At 42.3% G+C, this 17,841-nt stretch overlaps 1 protein-coding gene across 1 annotated transcript; it reads left to right on the top strand.

Annotated features, from left to right (window-relative positions):
* The first annotated feature begins 3,407 nt into the window (after positions 1-3,407).
* adamtsl2 (ADAMTS like 2) lies at positions 3,408-17,719 on the top strand. Its single transcript, XM_088418849.1, has 19 exons — positions 3,408-3,564; positions 6,771-6,882; positions 7,596-7,738; positions 7,835-7,910; positions 7,984-8,086; positions 8,642-8,787; positions 8,944-9,067; positions 9,154-9,234; positions 9,304-9,479; positions 10,148-10,409; positions 10,957-11,299; positions 12,112-12,215; positions 12,307-12,433; positions 13,093-13,306; positions 14,300-14,455; positions 14,541-14,711; positions 14,965-15,141; positions 15,950-16,094; positions 16,775-17,719. Exons 2-19 carry the CDS (start codon positions 6,772-6,774, stop codon positions 16,900-16,902), a joined length of 2,787 nt encoding a protein of 928 aa, XP_088274975.1. The 5' UTR covers positions 3,408-3,564; position 6,771; the 3' UTR covers positions 16,903-17,719.
* Positions 17,720-17,841: the final 122 nt, after the last annotated feature.

Here is a 17,841-nt window from a genome sequence, read left to right as displayed (position 1 = left end):
GATGTGCTCTTGGTGAATCTTATACATAATATTTTCATTGAATGAGTTGTATCATACGTTTGTACACCTGGTAGATGTTCGAGTTTAGGTTCTGTTAGACCTTTTTTTACTTGCACTATTCAGAAAAACTAGCAGATGTTTGATCAGAAGTGATTTGAGAACCTTTTAAGGAGAAGTGCACTTTGCAAGCTTAAAGCCCATTTCAAACCGTACATTTTTACCACATATTCCAGAAGATGCTTTTTCCAAGGTTTTAGAAGAACCCAAGTTATGTCATCAGTGAGAGTACATGTTTTACCAGTTCTCTATAAGATGTTTTATTCCAAGATCTATCAGTTGTTTAGGCGCAAGTACTTTAAAGCCACTTCACGTGATTGTGACTGTTGTATAGGTTCCAGCAAAATGTCTGTCAAACATTATGTCTGTATATGCATATTTCAACATTTGAGTTTCTCAGACTACTTAGCAAGGCCTGACTGGGGCATGTCAGTGTTTGTGTTGTTCTTTTGGTTTCTGCGGTTCTTCTCTACGTGCCATCACCCACACACACTCTTTGGCATCTGTCATATATGCCAACAAATGAGCATTGCTCAAATGTGTGACAAGGACTTTGTGTGGGACATGATGATGGCATTCTGATGTAACGGCAATGATGTGATGAGGGGCATTATTTTGTTGGTATGCGGTTTGCATGGTAGTGACGTGATGGTGGCATTCTGTGGGTTTTTACTGGCATGTCGGTGGTATTTTAGTGGGATCCTCGTGCTATACTAGTGGCAACTTGGTAACATGATTCTGGAACTCTGGTACCATCTTAGTGGTATGTTAGTATCAATCTGGTGATGTCATGCTGGCAATGTCTTATTCTTGTGGCATACCAGGGACATGATGGTAGCTTTCTAATAGCTTTCCGGAAGACTATTACTGGAATTCTAGTGGAACGTTCGTGGCATCCTGGTAGCAATTTAGTGGTATTCTGTTGACATGTTAGTAGCGTTCTGCCACATGGAATTGTGTTCTAGTGGCATGTTAGGATGACAACATTCTAGTTGCATTCTAGCGATGGCACAAGATGACATGTAAGTGGCCTTTTATTGGCGCATGGGCACAGACTGGGTTTTTAAGGACATTCGGGAGCATTCAGATGCATGACAAGGCTCGGTGAGGCATGCAGAGCAACAGAAGCAGCTGTGGAAACAGCGACGCAGACAGAAGAGCACGAAGGGAGCAGGGAGGAATAACAGCAGGAAAAAAGAGAAGGAAACGGTGGTGGGGGTGAATGAGTAGACGAGTAACAGGAGAGGAAGACGCCATGATGGAAGGAAGACGACATGGTGGGCAGACACGGTGGTCTGAAGACCACCGCCATCAATCTGAAGAGTTGAAATGCACCTGGAAATGAAACAATTTTCACACTCTCTACTCATGTGAATGCTTTTTTTTTTTTTTTTTTAATATTCTCCAAAGTTTTTGAGGTGAAAGAACAGCTTGCTTTCAACTACTCTTGGGGCAACACACGCGAGGGCCGTTATTCCGTGAGGTCACGTCATATTACCGCCAAAGAGTGTGTAGCATTGACTTTCTTTCATATATCGTTTTCTTGAGTTTCATTACAAGTTCTACCAGATGTTTTGAAGCAGGTTCCGCAATTAGTTCTTTTCTAGATTTCACCAGATATGGTATTAGAGTTCACTGGACTTTCATATGTTCTACCATAAATTCTATTTGAAGTTAGATCACAACTTCATTCACAAATTTCCCCGCATATTCTGTCAGAAGTTCTATGATGGTTCTATGAACCTTTACCTTGAATATTTAACCCTTGTGTGCTATTTTGTCCAATCCTTTGATCGCTACATAAAAGAAATTTCACATCAAAAGGAAAGCATTGAAAGAAGACTGTTGGGAGCTGAAATTTCAGCCAGAAAACATATCATGGCACAATCATTGAGTTATCACACCACCAGGAGTGTGCAATAAACTTAAAAGAATACTAGAATACAAGAATACTACTAAAATACTGCGAGAACGATGTGAAAATATGAAAAAATAATTAAAATACTAAGGGGTTATTCAGTGGTACTTAAAAAGGTAATCTAATGTGTTCATCCATTAACATTTGTATTATAATTTGGTTTTGTTCCAGGTTCCACCTGGTATTTTATTGGCGAGTGTTTTAATAGGTTCTATTTGAGCAGGGGTGAGCAACTCGTGGGTCACCATCATGCATGTTTTTGATATTTCCGTCCGTCCACACACCTGATTCAAATAATCAGCCCATAAGCAAGCTCTAAAGCAATGACGATAATGATTCTGGTTAAATATTCTGTGTATACTTTAAACTGTAAGTTCTGCCTGTGGTTTTGTAGCAGATTCAAAGCGGAGCCCCCAGGTTTTATTGAAGGGATTTTCATAGATTTTTATTGGGTATAAGTATAACATTATTAATTCTTGGGCTGTAATGTGAGGTTTAGCATCAAATGTTCCACTAGAAGTGTTACCAGGGCTTTTATTTTGGATTTTATCATCAGTTTTCTTAGCAGTCCCACCCAGGATTTTTATAAAAAGAGATTTTCCCCAAAGTTTTATTGCAGTGTCTACTAGAGATTCTCACAGATTTTATTTGAGGTACATTCAAGAATTCTTCCATAAAATCCATTATAATTTATAATTTTTATATAATTAATATAATAAATAATATATATATATATATATATATATATATATATATATATATATATATATATATATATATATATATATATATATATATATATATATATATATATATATATATATATATTTGTTTTTTTTTTTTATTCTAACAGATATTCTTTTGTAGGGCATGTTCAAGGTTCTACAAGACAGTGATATTAGATTCGATTCTATAGTAGAACCTCTAAACATCGCTTACAAAGAAAAAAATAAAATATTTTATAAGTTCAACCTGAGGTTTTCCTTTTTTTGGAGGGATGTCTGAGTGACAAGAAGCTCCTGTTTGGTGAATGTTCCCAGTATGAAAGGCCGCCCCCTAGCACACTGTAAGTGTGGTGCGTAAATGCCATATCTGGCCTTTAAAAGAGCCAGGCGGCGTCCACTCACGTTTTTGTTGTTCTTGGCCGTCGGCCCGTTTCAGCTCCGTCTGGGCCGGGGGCGCAGAGGAGCATTGTGGGAAGTCTGGGACTCGCCGAGGGAGGAAGCGGCGAGGTGTGAAGTGCACATGCACGGCCAGCCGCAGACTTCAGGTCCCGTTTAGAAGTTCCAGTCCCCCCCCCAAAAAAAAAAAAAAAAAAAAAAAAAAAATCCGAACAGCCTGCTGACTCAGGACGAAGAGGAGGAGGAAGAGGGATGCAGGGAACGCACACCTTACCTCCCTCTTCCCTCCCTCCCTCCCTCCCTTCCACGCTTTCTTGCTCCCCTGCTCGCGTCTCCTCACTCGGCGTCAGCCACGCACAACACAACATTGCAGACGCACATACACACATGCACACACACAACATACACACGCACGCTGAGTGGCATCCTCAACACAAAGTCAGACGCCCTTGGACTGCAGCAAGGGAGGTGAGTGTGTGTCAGATTGTGTAATCTGCAGTGTGTGTTTGTGTGTGTGTATTTGGAGGCACACTAGAGCCACGAGAGTGCGTGTTTGGGTGCGTGTGAGTGTGTACAGGCGTGTGTCGCACCAGACCAAACAAACCCACACAATTGTACTTTGTGTGTGCGTTTTATGTGCAGGGAATTAGCATTCCTGTTTTATTTATTAGCGGTTCTACCACAGGTTGTCTCAAGTTATGTTAGAGTTTGCACCAGACATTTTATTTGAGGTTCTTTCATTGGTTCTCCAACAGCTTAATCAGAAGTTGTGCAATCAGGTTTTATAGCATGATCTAGCATAAGGTCTTGTAATTTTTGGTTTTTCCCGTAGTAAAACAAAACCTCTGCCACAGGTAACTTATTGTTTCACTGCGCTGTCGCATTTGACACATTTTAAAGGTTCTGCTGGAAGTTGTATGTAAGTTTTTCTTTAATCAGTCATGTTGCCTAGTTTCCATAGGGTCTATTCAGTTTTACTCCTAAGCTTTATTTAGAATTTCCACAAGAGTTTTTGATCAGTTTTTCAATGGGTTGTGTCATAGGGCCCATCTCAAAATCTACATTAGGCTGAACACGGAATAACACCAGAGACGATGCAAGTTATATTAGTGGTTCCATCGATTGTAGAGATCCCTCAAAAGGTTTGTCTCAATGCAATCAGATGTTAATTAATAATTATTAACAATTAATAATTGTTTGTTTAATAATTTGATAATAAAATAAGTCACTTTACAGTCCAAAGGTTATGCGAGGTTATTTTGGATATTGTGGTGTAGGTGCACCATCAGGTTTATAGCAATACTTTCATAGGTACTAGTACATTAGAGGTTTTACCAGAAGTCATTCAATAGGTTCCACCAGAGGTTTAGTCCAACTGAAAATGTTTCTATTTATTACGGGTTCGCTCATGTGTTGTTCCAAAGAATATATATCTACTATTCAGCTCTTACAGGTTATGTTCAAAGTTCTCTTGGATGTTCTATTGTTGGTTCTATTAGAAGGTCCATAGGTTTTAGAGGTTCTTTTGTGGTTTCTCTTGTAGGGTCCATCAGAAGTAGTTTTATAGCATTCAACACTTTGACATCATTTTGAAGTTCTGCCAAAAGATTTTGAGGCTCTTTCTAACTCTATGTATCATAGGATTTGTAAGTTCTTCCACACGTCCTTAGAGAGATTATGAGCGACGTGCTAACAAAAATATTAGCTCATTAGAACAAATTCTGCTCATGATAGAATCACACTAACAAAAAGATTAGCTTGTGTTGTTATTACTAATGTTAGCATAAAGTATGTTTCAAACATATGCATTTTAGCCTCGTCCTTCTCAAATAGTGGGGCGGGCTTTGATGCAATTGTTTTTTTTTATTTTTTTCTGCTGCTTTTAACCTGTATAAATGCTGTTAAAAATGCAGTTACAAATTGTTGAAATTATTTATTATTTATTTATTGTTGGCATGACAATTGGCGGTTCGCAAAATAATTTCTCTTTCCTGGGGAGGCTTTGCAAAATAAAACTGAGAAGCACTGCTTTAGCCCATGTTGCCGTCATGCAAATAATGACTTGTGTTGCCATGACACTAATATTAGTTTGCATTGGTAAGATTTATTTCTGTGACATTGGTGGACATCCAGGTCCAGGTGACATGTTAGCTGTCGCAAATTGCTCACGCTTGTGTGGATGCAGCTGAGGATTAGTATGTGTGTGTGTGTGTGTGTGTGTGTGTGTGTGCTTGTGTGTGTGCCAATGTTACAAAAACAAGACATCTAGGGGCCCCTGGGGGCCGTCAAGACAGTTTATTTTAGTCTTTGTATGTGTGTGTTCGTGCACGTGAAAGCGTTTGTGTCAGACAGACCTTGTGTGTGTGTGTGTGTTTGCGCGTGTGTGTATTTGTGTGGCTGTGTGTTCACGCAAGTATGTGTATATATAGATGAAGAAAGGCGTAAAGCTGTCATGTTAACAATAACGTGAGCTCGTATTGACGTTCGACAAACGAAAACATAAGCTTACATTGACGTCACGCTAACAAAAACATTAGCTCATGCTGACATCATGTTAGCTTATGTTCCCGCCATGCTAGCAACGTTAGCCTGTTTTTTGTTATACTAATTGATTTAATCAAAAAAGAAGCTATTTACATATCTCATGTAATAATTCATTGATCCTTTTATAGGAATTTTGGAAGTTTTTTTAATGTACTTATTGGAAGTGTTGAAATGATTTAAATATTTGGTGAAAAGTGAAATAATTCACTCAATTTGATGTTTAAAAATGAACGAATCCACCTGTAATATGCTTCCACTTGGCTCAGTTTTTTTGCCCAGATGCAAACCGAAGCAGAAATCACTTTCACTTTCGTTGTGTTGTTTGCTTGAACATCCACTTGCTATAAGCAGGTTAGCTTGTCAAACATTATCATTATAAACTGTTAAGCAGTCCCATCGATCATTATGCGGTGTGTTTGCATTAGAATGTCATTCGCCTCATGTTAGCTTCATTTCTACGCTCAGTGCCAAAATTTTGCACATGTTTCCGGCTGAGATCTTTAGCTTGTGTTGCTGTCATGTTAACAACAATAGCTTGATGTTTTGTTATGCTAATGGATTTAATACACACAATGAAAAAAAAACAATTCACTTGTTGCACATAAGAATCTTTTTATAGGATTTGTAGAACTTGTTTAATACACACATTGAAAGGTATAAAATTGAATTAATTATGCATCATATAAAAATTGAAATCACTTAATTTAATGTATGCAAAAATGAATTAATCCACCCATAAAATGGTTTTGCTTTGGCTCTGTTTGTTGCCAAGTGCAAAGAAGCAGAATTTACTTTCACTTTCGTTGTGTCGTGAGCCAACGAGCTATACATCAGCTTGTTGTTGGCTGTCAATCATTCATTAATTCATGAGAAGTACCATCAACTTAACGTGTGTTTGCATGCTTTAGAATGCAGTTGGCCTCGCCTCAGCATCTAACATGTGTCAATGACGTTAGCTCATGTTCCCGTCTTGCTGTCAAGCTAGCTAAAATAGTTGCTTGTGTTGCCTGATGCTGCCATTATGCTAACAAAATTAGCTTTCATTGCTTTCATGCTAAAACTATAAATTCTACGACAACACCAATTTATGTTGCCTCAATGCTAACTGCTCTTTGCATCTTGTCCACCAGGATGCGTGTGCGCTCTTGGGAGACATTTGGTGAGACGGGCGTGGTCCTGCTGGCCGTCCTGATGCTGATGTCTGTAGGACGCCTCGCCACCATGGCCACCGCTCCTCTGCAGGTCAAACATCTGCACAAGACACACATATGAGTCTGTCTTCTTTTGGATGTTCATTTTATGTTTGTTTTGCTCTTCTTGTACTTTCTTTTGTTCCTCCTTCAACGTGAACACCAATTGGGTGACACCTCCCTATACCAATCTCACAGGGTGTCCCCCCCCCCACTCTTCTCACATTCCAGCTTTGGTTTGATTGCCGCTGCACACAGGGAATGTTTGGAAAGTGCAGCGTCAGCACTTTCAGGGATGTTCACAACAAAAGGCTTTCACTGACGTCTGATTGGCTGAAATGCTCACTCAAGCAACAGGGTTTACTTTTGGCTTTGGTAAATTACCCTAAGACCTAAATTTAGACAGCTGTTCCCATGGTCCTAACACATCATAGTCCTTCAATTGTTGATTGTTCTTGCAGTTGTTTTTTCACTCAGGGTTATGTTGAAAGCTCCAAAGGTTCATGGACCTATATACCCAAAGCACCTAACTTAACTAGCATTTTTGTCATAACTTTGTCCATTCATCCATTTTATTAGTAGCTTGTCCTCATGAAGGTTACGGGCATGGAGAGCACATGCAAACTCCACACAGGAGGGCGGGAATTGACCCCGCTACCTTTGCACTGTAAAGCGGACATGCTAACCAATCTGTCATCTTGCTACCCTTATCACACCTTTTGGATCCATACCTCTGTTAGTGTTTCTATTTGATTATGTTGGCAGGAGGAAGGCAGCGTGGCCTCCAACAGCCTGGAGGAACTCCAGGTGACGGCATTCTGGTGGGGCGAGTGGGCCAAGTGGACGGCGTGCACACGTACTTGCGGAGGAGGCGTTAAGTCACAGGAGAGACACTGCCTCAAACAGAGGTCACTACAGCACAGAATATCGTGTCCAACCGTCCATGAAGGCAACACCTGAGCTTTCTCGTCACTGTTGTTCACCTGTGTCTTTTCTGTCCAAAGAAAGAAAGTTGCTGCGTTCAAGGACAACATGACGTGCTCGGGAACCTCCAAGAGATACCACCTGTGCAACACACAAGTCAGTAACGTGCGTACACACACTCACGCACGCACAGAATGTCAAGTGTGTTGTTGTTGTTTGTGCCGGACAGGAATGTCCAGCCAGTGGTCGAAGCTTCCGGGAGGAGCAGTGCTGGTCCTTCAACTCGCAGCTCTACAGTGGCCACAGCTACCAGTGGAAACCTCTCTATCCAGGTACCTCACATTTTTCTTTTTAGCAATTTTCTTCTTTTTTTTTCAGGCACTATGATGCGCTTGTTTTTTTTTTTTTTTTCTGTTTTAGACTAAGTGGTAACCCATGTAAACACTGTAAAAAATAAGTTGTTGAAAGTTGATTTATATTGCTTATTTTCATTTGTTAATGTTAAAAAGCATACAGATTTAGGAATACTTATACAATATTTATAGAGAATCTTATTCATAGTCAGTGCATAAAGTGGAGTGGGCGCGAGAGTATTGCTTTTTCCTGGGGGGGGCTTAGCAAAATATAGTTGAGAAGCAATAATTTAAAGTAAGCCTCTTGTATATTAAATGAATGAATGAAATGAAAAATATAGCATATTTTGGGCCTTGCACTTTCAAGCCTGCATTAGTGTCTGGGTCTGAATGTGTCTGTTAGCGCAGATGATATTGCTGATGTTAGCGTGACGTTAGCATAGATGTTAGAGTTGACGTTAACATTAGCAATGACGTTCGTGCTGATGGAAGATTTGGCATTAGCATTGAGGTTAGCGCTTTCACTCTTTGTAGACGACTACGTGCATATCTCCAGCAACCCGTGTGACCTCCACTGCACTACCGCCGATGGCCAGCGTCAGCTGATGGTGGCGGCGCGCGACGGCACATCCTGCAAATACAGCAGCTACCGCGGTGTCTGCGTGGACGGTAAGTGTGAGGTGAGTCCACGCTCGGCCGCGATTTCACGGTAGGGTTTCATGCCAAGGTTAGGGTGTCAAGTCAGGATAAAGGAATACTGTAGTATATTCGGACTTATATGTAATTTTTCCATGTTAAAAATGCTGACTGCATCAGTTTTCTTTGATGTCTTCCAGCCAATCGGCTGTGATGGAGTTCTCTTCTCATCCAACACATTGGACAAGTGCGGAGTCTGCCAGGGCGACGGCAGCAGCTGCAGCAGGGTGACCGGAAACTTCCGTCGCGGGGCCACCACACTCGGTGAGTGTCACACGGCGACACTGCCGCCCGGTTGCTATGGCGGCCACTGTCTTGCCACTTTCACTGTCGCTCCTCCTCATTTGCAGGCTACGCCTTCATCACGCAAATCCCTGAAGGATCATGGGACATCCAGGTCATAGAGAGGAAAAAGTCAGCTGATGTTCTCGGTCAGTGATCGGCCATAAGTTCCTCTTGTGAGAAAAGGAGCAAAAGTCAACGCCGCTTCCTCCTCGCAGCTGTGACCGACCAGGCGGGGAACTTCTTCTTTAATGGCGCTTACAAAGTGGACAGCCCGCAAAACTTCCACGTGGCAGGCACCATCTTTAAGTACCGCCGCCCCATGGACATCTACGAAACGGGCATTGAATACATCGTTGCTAAAGGGCCCTTGGATCAGCCGGTCAACATTCTGGTACCTAAATCAACATGTTAGGTATTAGAGTTTCAAATGAGAAGTAGAATTTTAGGTTTTGCTAAGTCGTCACCAAACAAAGTTTGTATTTCAAACCTGAGTAAGGACTTCAAATAAAGAATTAGGCTGGCAATTAAAAAATGGGCCTTAGAAGCCAGGATCAGATTTTCAATGCCAGGTTTGAAACTTCAGTTTAACGGGTACTACATTTATTTTAGCCATTTTCAGTAAATTTGGCCTATAACTAATTTGATATCGAAATTGATTTTCATATACATTTAATACCTTTAAAAAGATTATTTTCCATAGCTAAAATGACATCACATGCTGCTCAAGACTCAGGTGACGACCAATTATAGCTCACCTGTCTTCTGGATTTAGTCATGTGATGATTGCAAACTGAACTGTGATTGGTTGTTTTATGAGCCCTGCGTGACGATCAATTACGGATCACCTCTTTTCTGAGTGTGGTCAAGTAATGTTTGAAAACTCAGCTATGATTGGTTTGTTGCTTAATGATTTTAGTTTCCCTTCAAACTTTCAAATTTTAGGTTTAAACCATTTCAAATTAAGATTTCAAACCAAGGATTAAGTTTCAATCCTGGATTAGGGTTTAAAATAAAGGTTTAAACCGGATTGAGGTTTCAAGGATTCATATTTCCTTTCAGGTGTGGAATCAGAACGGCCGCACGCCGTACATCACATATGAGTACACGGTCCTGAGAGACTCCCTCCCGCCTGTGCCGCCGCCGCCCATCTACACAGGTGCCGATAGCTCGTTGGAGGTCGGCTCCCTGCCAGCACTCAACGCCAGTCGCTACCATCAGATGCCCACCGGAGGGCGTAACAAGGGCAGTGCGCAGCAGGAGACCAACGAAGTCTACGAGGAGACTGCACACATACACTGTGACACAGGCACACATTACACAGGTATTCAAACACACACGCACACATGCGCGCTTTGTGTATGCCACTTTTGTGTGTCCTTCGCATGTAAGTTTGTGTATTTTTAGTGTCCTTGGAGCTGTTATGTGTATCATTTTTAATGCACTAAATGCACGTATGTGTGTGTGTGCACGCGCACATGAGGATGGTCCTCATACAGCGTTGCATTATTGATATCGTGCACACACAAAAAGTATCAGCAGCAGATGAAAAATTCACACAAGGGCCATTATACCACACTGCCACACCAGGAGGGTTGCTGCGGGGGCGGGGCAGCTTCTTGTGGGAATTCCCCACACATTTTGCATGTTCTCCTGAAACCCAGCCTTTTCTTTTTTATTTTCACTGTCTTTTGACTGTCAAGCTACCCTACTAAGTCCTAGTATTCTCAGTAGAGGGTTAGGGTTAGGGTTATCCTAGCCTTTTTTTTGGGTGGGATGTAGTTAACTTTGCTGCGACAAAACAGACACACACAACACTTGACACATAGGCAAGTTCTTATGGTTTAACACTTTCCATTCTGGTCCACTAGAGGGCAACAGCAGCCACCTGGGCAGCACCGCTAACCCGATCCCCGCCAATGTGCCTCTGGACCCTGAGGCTGATGCCCCAAACCTCATCTGGAGGGTTCTTCTTGAAGGACGCATGGGCCCAGATGAGCTGCTCCTTAACATTTCCACCAATCAGCTGCTGGAGGCAGAAGAAGATGGCTTGTTTTCTGCCGAGGCAGACCCAGAGGCCGATGAACCGCTTGGACTGAACCGAACCTTGCAGTTCACGCTCGGACGCAAACGCAATGACAGCGGTGCAGACCTCTCCCACAACAAGACACAGCACAACATAGGCAGCACTGGGGGCCGCTCCAACAGAACTCGGTAAAGCTGCAGAAGTAGGTCACACAACAATGTCAAGTCACACAAAAGACAGAACCGGGTGGCACAATAGTACAAACAGAAACCATAGGCTGCAAAAAACCCAGGTCTTAAAACAGAACCAGAATAAGAATCGGGTACTACAACAGAGGAGCAACTACACCAGAACCAGGTGATACAATACAACTCAGTCAACAAACCTAGGCAATACAAACAACAAACAGAGCCAGGTTCTTCTACACATTTGACAGAACCAGGGAACACAACATAAAGAACAGCAACAGGTAACCCAACACAGCCAACCAAAACAAGGTTCTACAATGGAACTAGGTATAGAACACAACCAACAAAACCAGGCATCGCATCAGTGAGCAGAGCCAAGTGACACAAGTTAATCACCAGAACGCAAGTCATCCAACAAATACAAGTAACACAAAAGAACCAAGCACACAAGAAAAACAGGTGCTCCAACAGAACCAAGAATCAGAATAGGGCCATGATGAACACCAGTCCCAGATTTTGAAACATGATGGAACACTGAAACAGAACCAGGTACAACAACCAACCCAGGGAACCCAGCACAACCAATTACTGGTACAGATCCATTTAACAAAACAGAATCGGATACTGCAATAGAACCATGTACCAACCTAAACAGCAATATTCAAATAACCAGATAGAAAAACAGAACCAGATATTTCAACCTAACCACCTAACACCATATTACTATAACAAAGCAAAACACCACAACAGACCAAAAGAACCAGTTACTACAATAGAACAAGCTATTGAAACATTCATTTTCCATTTCACAGGGGGAATTCGAGGCTCTATCAGAAGAACCTAAAGCTGAGTCCGGCCGACATGTACCGCTGGAAGCTTTCCTCTCAGGAACCCTGCAGTATGACCTGCTCCATCGGTACCGTCCCGTTGCAGTCCCCTGTGTTCTAGTGAATCTGTACCAGTATCTTCTTGATATGCCTTCGGCTATTACAGCTGATGTCTTCCAGGTGTGTCCAGGTCCTTCGTAACATGCATACGCTATGATGGCGTAGAGGTGCACGACATGTATTGTGATGCGCTGACCCGACCAGAACCAGTCCACGACTTCTGCATTGGGCGGGAGTGTCAGCCCAGGTATGCTACTGGCAAAAGGTGCTTTCAGCTTCAGGATAAAGTTCCGTCGCTGCCAATTATTCAGTCAAAACCAGCATTAGCTTTGCTGGTTTCATTGCGTCGTTAGCAAGCAATTGTAGACACAAAGCACATTTTGACAGATTTTTTAAAATATATTAAACAGGTTGAAATACAATTTATTTTTTATTAATAACCCACTGTCTGTCCTTTCTAGATGTTACAATCGCCTCTACCTAGGTAGACCGACAGCACGCTATGCACTATTAACAGCGGCCAGAGGCGGCGCTAAAAAATAAAGACTGAGACAAACAAAGCGCAAGTCTGTAACTATTAAAAGATCAACTAAATCAGTTCCAAAACACCCAACTATTTCACAGACCCCCACAACACAACAGACCAAAGTACTGATTAAGACTGGTATCACAACAGAACAAGCTACTGTGCTGAAAGAAAAATGGATACCTCGACTAATCCAGTTATTATACCAGAACTTGGCATTACAATATAGTTATAACTATTGTGAGGCTTATAGTAAGGTTCTAATAGATTTTAGGATTACCTTGAAAATTCACCCTCAAGCCGAGTATCCCTGTTTTTTGAGCGGATTAATCTACATAGACCCTCAAAAATGTTAGGTTGCTTCTTGCGGTCCTCCGTAGGTGGGAGGCCAGCAGCTGGAGTGAGTGCTCGCGGACCTGCGGCGAGGGCTTCCAGTTCCGACAGGTCCGATGCTGGAAGATGCTCTCACCCGGTTTGGACAGCTCCGTCTATAGTGACCTGTGCGCCGTGGCCGACCTGGAGAGACCCATGGAGAGGCGGCCCTGCAAGAGCCCTGCATGTGGCCCTCAGTGGGAGGTAGCTGAGTGGACAGAGGTATGACACCTTCTTCAATGTGTCATGGTCTCTTCAACAATTTTTCTCAATTTTAGAGATTAATCGATGAATTAAAGAGGAAAAGGTAAGATAACATGCCAGATACCAATACCAGACGTGAACGGCCTTTCGGTACTGACAGATGACGGAATGATGTTTTATGAATCATATTTAAAAAGCGATCCGTTGCATATAGTTGTCCAACACATTCTGGGATGCCTTTCCGAGGTAACCAGTGGGCACATCACAATGTGACAAGCTCACTCTGTCTGGCTATTAGTCAGGAAACTCAATGATCGCTCACTTTTTCGCGCCTCCACTATCGTGCCCACAATGCACCGTATATTTTTTATATTGTGGAGAGACGTGCTGTGAAGGTTCCCTACATTGCAGACAGACGAGTTAATTATACATGCACTTGCCACTGGCAGTCCTCGGAAGTCGAACTACTGCAGTACACATATTTACTTAAATCTTAAATCATGAAACCTTATACAATAACTATACTGTTGTCCCTTCCCGTTCCCATCCCTTTGGCTATAGTCTCATGGAGAGTTGCGGTTATATTAGTAGCACCCATAAGTCAAATTAGAGTGAAGCCTCTAGCTGACCAAACATGATAACAATCAGAGTTACACTTGAAATTCCAATTTTTTTACCAAAGAAATCTAGGTAAGAGATTTACAATGTTTCGGTACAGCGCTGCTTCTTCCTGCTCTTCCTTCTTCCTTTTATTGCCATTTGTCAGTGTCATAAGGGAGACGGGCTTTGCTACAAAACATGTGCTTGGCTCCCGATGCGACCATTGATAGGTGAGGGCAGGGGTTGTAATCTACTTCCGCCCAGAAGTTGTATCTCGATGGGGACAGTTTTTCACTTAATGCTGGAGGGTTCCGCGAAAATATGAGGGATTACTATTTATGTTTACCTAATTCTTAGGCATGGTATTTACAAGATCAACCCTAAACTAGACAAGTCTTGCTACGCTAACAGTGTTCTGCCAAGTGTGGCCGAAGAGATCAGGTGACCAGAGATGTCCGCTGCTCAGACGAAACTCGCCCATGCGACCCCATGACCAAACCGGCCAGCGTCAAGAACTGCACGGGTCCGCCCTGCGAACGCCACTGGACTGTGTCTGAGTGGGGGCCCGTGAGTGGAAGTCGCATCACATGATCGCTAACCAAGAACCACGCTATCACTCGAGATTCCGTTTTATTGCCATTTTGTGCCGTAGTGTTCGGGCCCCTGCCCACATGGGAGGATGGTGCGCCATGTCTACTGCAAGACCCCCGAGGGCCGGGTGGTGGCTGAGGACCAGTGCTCCGGTGACGAGAAGCCGCTTGCTGTGCAGCCCTGTGGAGAAAGGGATTGCCCCGCCCACTGGCTCAATCAGGACTGGGAAAAGGTAAACCTTGTTGAGAAATGACAGAACTTGCATGTTTATGTTGTCTGAAACCTGCGTTAGCACATGTAACGGATTTGAAAACTGAAATGTGCATGTAATACATGTTTGTAACCTCTGGGTAATGTATGTTAACATGTGACCTCTATGACTATGATTTGATGTATGTGTATTGCACAACTGTAAAATCTGCTATGTATCCTGTGTGTCAGGCGAGCAATATATGAAACATGTAACACATGTGTACTACCTGCAGTGTAATACCACTTGCGGCCGCGGTGTCAAGCGGAGGATTGTCCAGTGCGTGGGCATCAGCAGCGGCAAATTTCTCGTCTATGACGAGGAGATATGCGGTGCTGACGAGAAGCCTGAAGATGAGAGTACCTGCTTTGAGCGGCCGTGCTTCAAGTGGTACACCACGCCCTGGTCCGAGGTAAGCCAACCCGCACTGTGTATAGCGTGTAATAAGTTTTACATGTAGCTGTAACATGTAATTTTCTAACGTTTGTAATGGTTTGACACACACAACGGGTTGTAACACACATTCCACACTGGTTCACTCGTTCTAAATGCATGGAACCAACAATACACAAATGAATCCCTTCACAAAACCTATTATCACCTGTTGCGGAGTATTCACATACATTACATGCAGGTTAAACACTTGACACAAATGTAAAACACATGCACGTCAAGCATTCCATCACTTCCATTATAATCAAACGGTGACAACATGGCGTATGTGGCTTGGGAAACATGTGCTTGTAAAAGCTGTATTACTTGTATAACTTGTAACACGTATTTACCAGTGCGCAATGTCTAACATTTGCAAAACATTCATGAAACATGACATGGCTTTTGATATCGCTGTGTTGTAATAGGTAAGTTTTTAATGTGTAGTGTGTGCCATGTCTGTATTTTATGGCTGTATGTGGCTGTCATGTTTGCAATACGAAACTGAGAGGACATGGTTTAATAATAAAAGGCAGGAGTCAGGAGCAACAAATTAAAAAATAACGGACAAAGTAGCAAACGAATTAGAAACTAAACTTCACTCACAGGGAACATGCTTGCAATGTGTGATATAGGAAAAATATGTCAACACCATTTGTCTAGCATGTGTAAGATAGCTTTGACATGTCATTTTATTTAAGTGTGTTCATTTGGATGGCGTATATTTTGTATACAATATGCAAATAAGGCACACACATGCCTTTAACATTCTTGTAACGTGTGAGCAGTGCACCAAGACATGTGGCGTGGGTGTGAGGATGCGTGACGTCAAGTGTTACCAGGACCGTGAGCTGGTGCGAGGCTGTGACCCACTCACCAAGCCTGTGTCCAAGCAGACGTGTAGTCTCCAGCCATGTCCCACTGAGCCGCCAGGTCAGTCGACTGCTCTTTGTTTTATATATATATATATATATATATATATATATATATATATATATATATATATATATATATATATATATATATATATATATATAATTTTATTGTACGTCTTACATAAATTAGCCGCTAGCTAGCAGCACCCGAGTGTCCCCGAGAGCAGCGCCATTATTTTTCAGAGGTATTATGCTGGATTACAAGGCTAGTTTTGTACATTACTTTTTAGTAACAGAGTCATTCAGGAGTTTAGTAAGTCTGGCAGTCCATATGTGAACTGCTTACGTATTTGCCAAGCTTAGTTTATTACTTAAGTCACTTAACTTGCTTCACTCAGGTGGTTTGTTAGCTAGCTAGTCACGCGTATATTTCGTGAGTTGGTCAAATGGGGGTACGTGGAGGCACTTTAAGGGGCTAATAATCAAATTTTATGGCGTTCAATGTCACAAACAGGGACAGAGTGTTTTTCTTTTCAAATTGAGAGCAAATAAATGAGATCATGAATTTATTGATTGCTAAATCGTGTTCTAAAATTTAATAAAGCAGCACCGTATTAAGACCTATTTTAATTTGAGAACCACTGCTTAGTGTAGTTATTATAAAAAATAATGTATGGACCTATGAGTCATGACCATTTGTTTTGAAATATGTTTGCGTTTGCGTGTGTCAATGTTCAGATGAAAGCTGCCAAGACCGGCCCACCACCAATTGCCTGCTGGCTCTCAAGGTCAACCTGTGCAGTCACTGGTACTACAGCAAGGCCTGCTGCCACTCTTGCCGGGCCCTGCGGCCGCCCACCTCCTAGGACCCCGAATCCCAACGGCTTGCGCCCACGTTTCGCTCGTGCACGTGGATTTTGGACATTCTCAAAAGACATCCACAAATGAGAAGCGTCACAGCTTGCTGCCTGTCAGGCTTCCTCACACGGGGCACTGCAACGTTTTCGTTAAAGCAAGCATCCTGCATTCTCTCTTCTCTCTTTTTTTTCTGCAGCATCCTTTACTTGTCTCCTCTCTCTCTCTCTCTCTCTCTCTCTCTCTCTCTTTTGGATCATTCGCTCCTTTTCAATCATGCGTCACAAGATCGTTCTCATATTTTTTCTGTCTCCCTTAATTCCTCAGTTGCTCTCTTTTCTTTTCTCATCCACTTGCTTGATACCCTCATGTCTCCTTTTCTCGCCCACATGTTTCTCCAAACCTTAAACGAGCCTTTAAACTTGAACCAAAGCAATTATGGTGCAGACGAAGATGAAGCTCCTCCTGGAAGCCTGAAAGCCAATGGCGAGCCTCTCTGAACAATACAATCTTGCATTCAGTTATTAAATATTATTTAACGGTGACAGCAAGTGAAATGTGCACGCTGGTGTATTTATTAGTCATCGCGCATTTAAAAAAAAAAATTCTTCTTTCATGTTAAAGTGACCGCCCGATGTTTCTCCGTTGGGTCCTAAAAAGAAACAAAAGAATATAATGGTGGACAGAGGAGCCAAGATTCCTGACACTTGAAATGTATTCCGATGTGTTTAACTTCCTGTCTTTGCCATAAATATAACGGATACCTCTTTGTATGACGCCCCAGGATGAACAGACAGACTTTGTTGCAAATAAACACAACAAAATGTACACTTCTGTCTCTCTGCTTGACTTTTCATTTTCACTTTCCGTTACAGCTTTTACGTCACAACAGGTGACGGCATGTTCCATTTACATCGTCATTGAGTTACATCGTGTAAGTCAATGTGTAA

Source organism: Hippichthys cyanospilos, chromosome 1, assembly GCF_059441005.1.
Source record: "Hippichthys cyanospilos isolate Australia breed blue-spotted pipefish chromosome 1, RoL_Hcya_1.0, whole genome shotgun sequence".
NCBI lineage: Eukaryota > Metazoa > Chordata > Actinopteri > Syngnathiformes > Syngnathidae > Hippichthys > Hippichthys cyanospilos.
The sequence above is the reverse complement of the archived record's forward strand: the minus strand, read 5'-3'. Positions and strand labels throughout refer to the sequence as shown.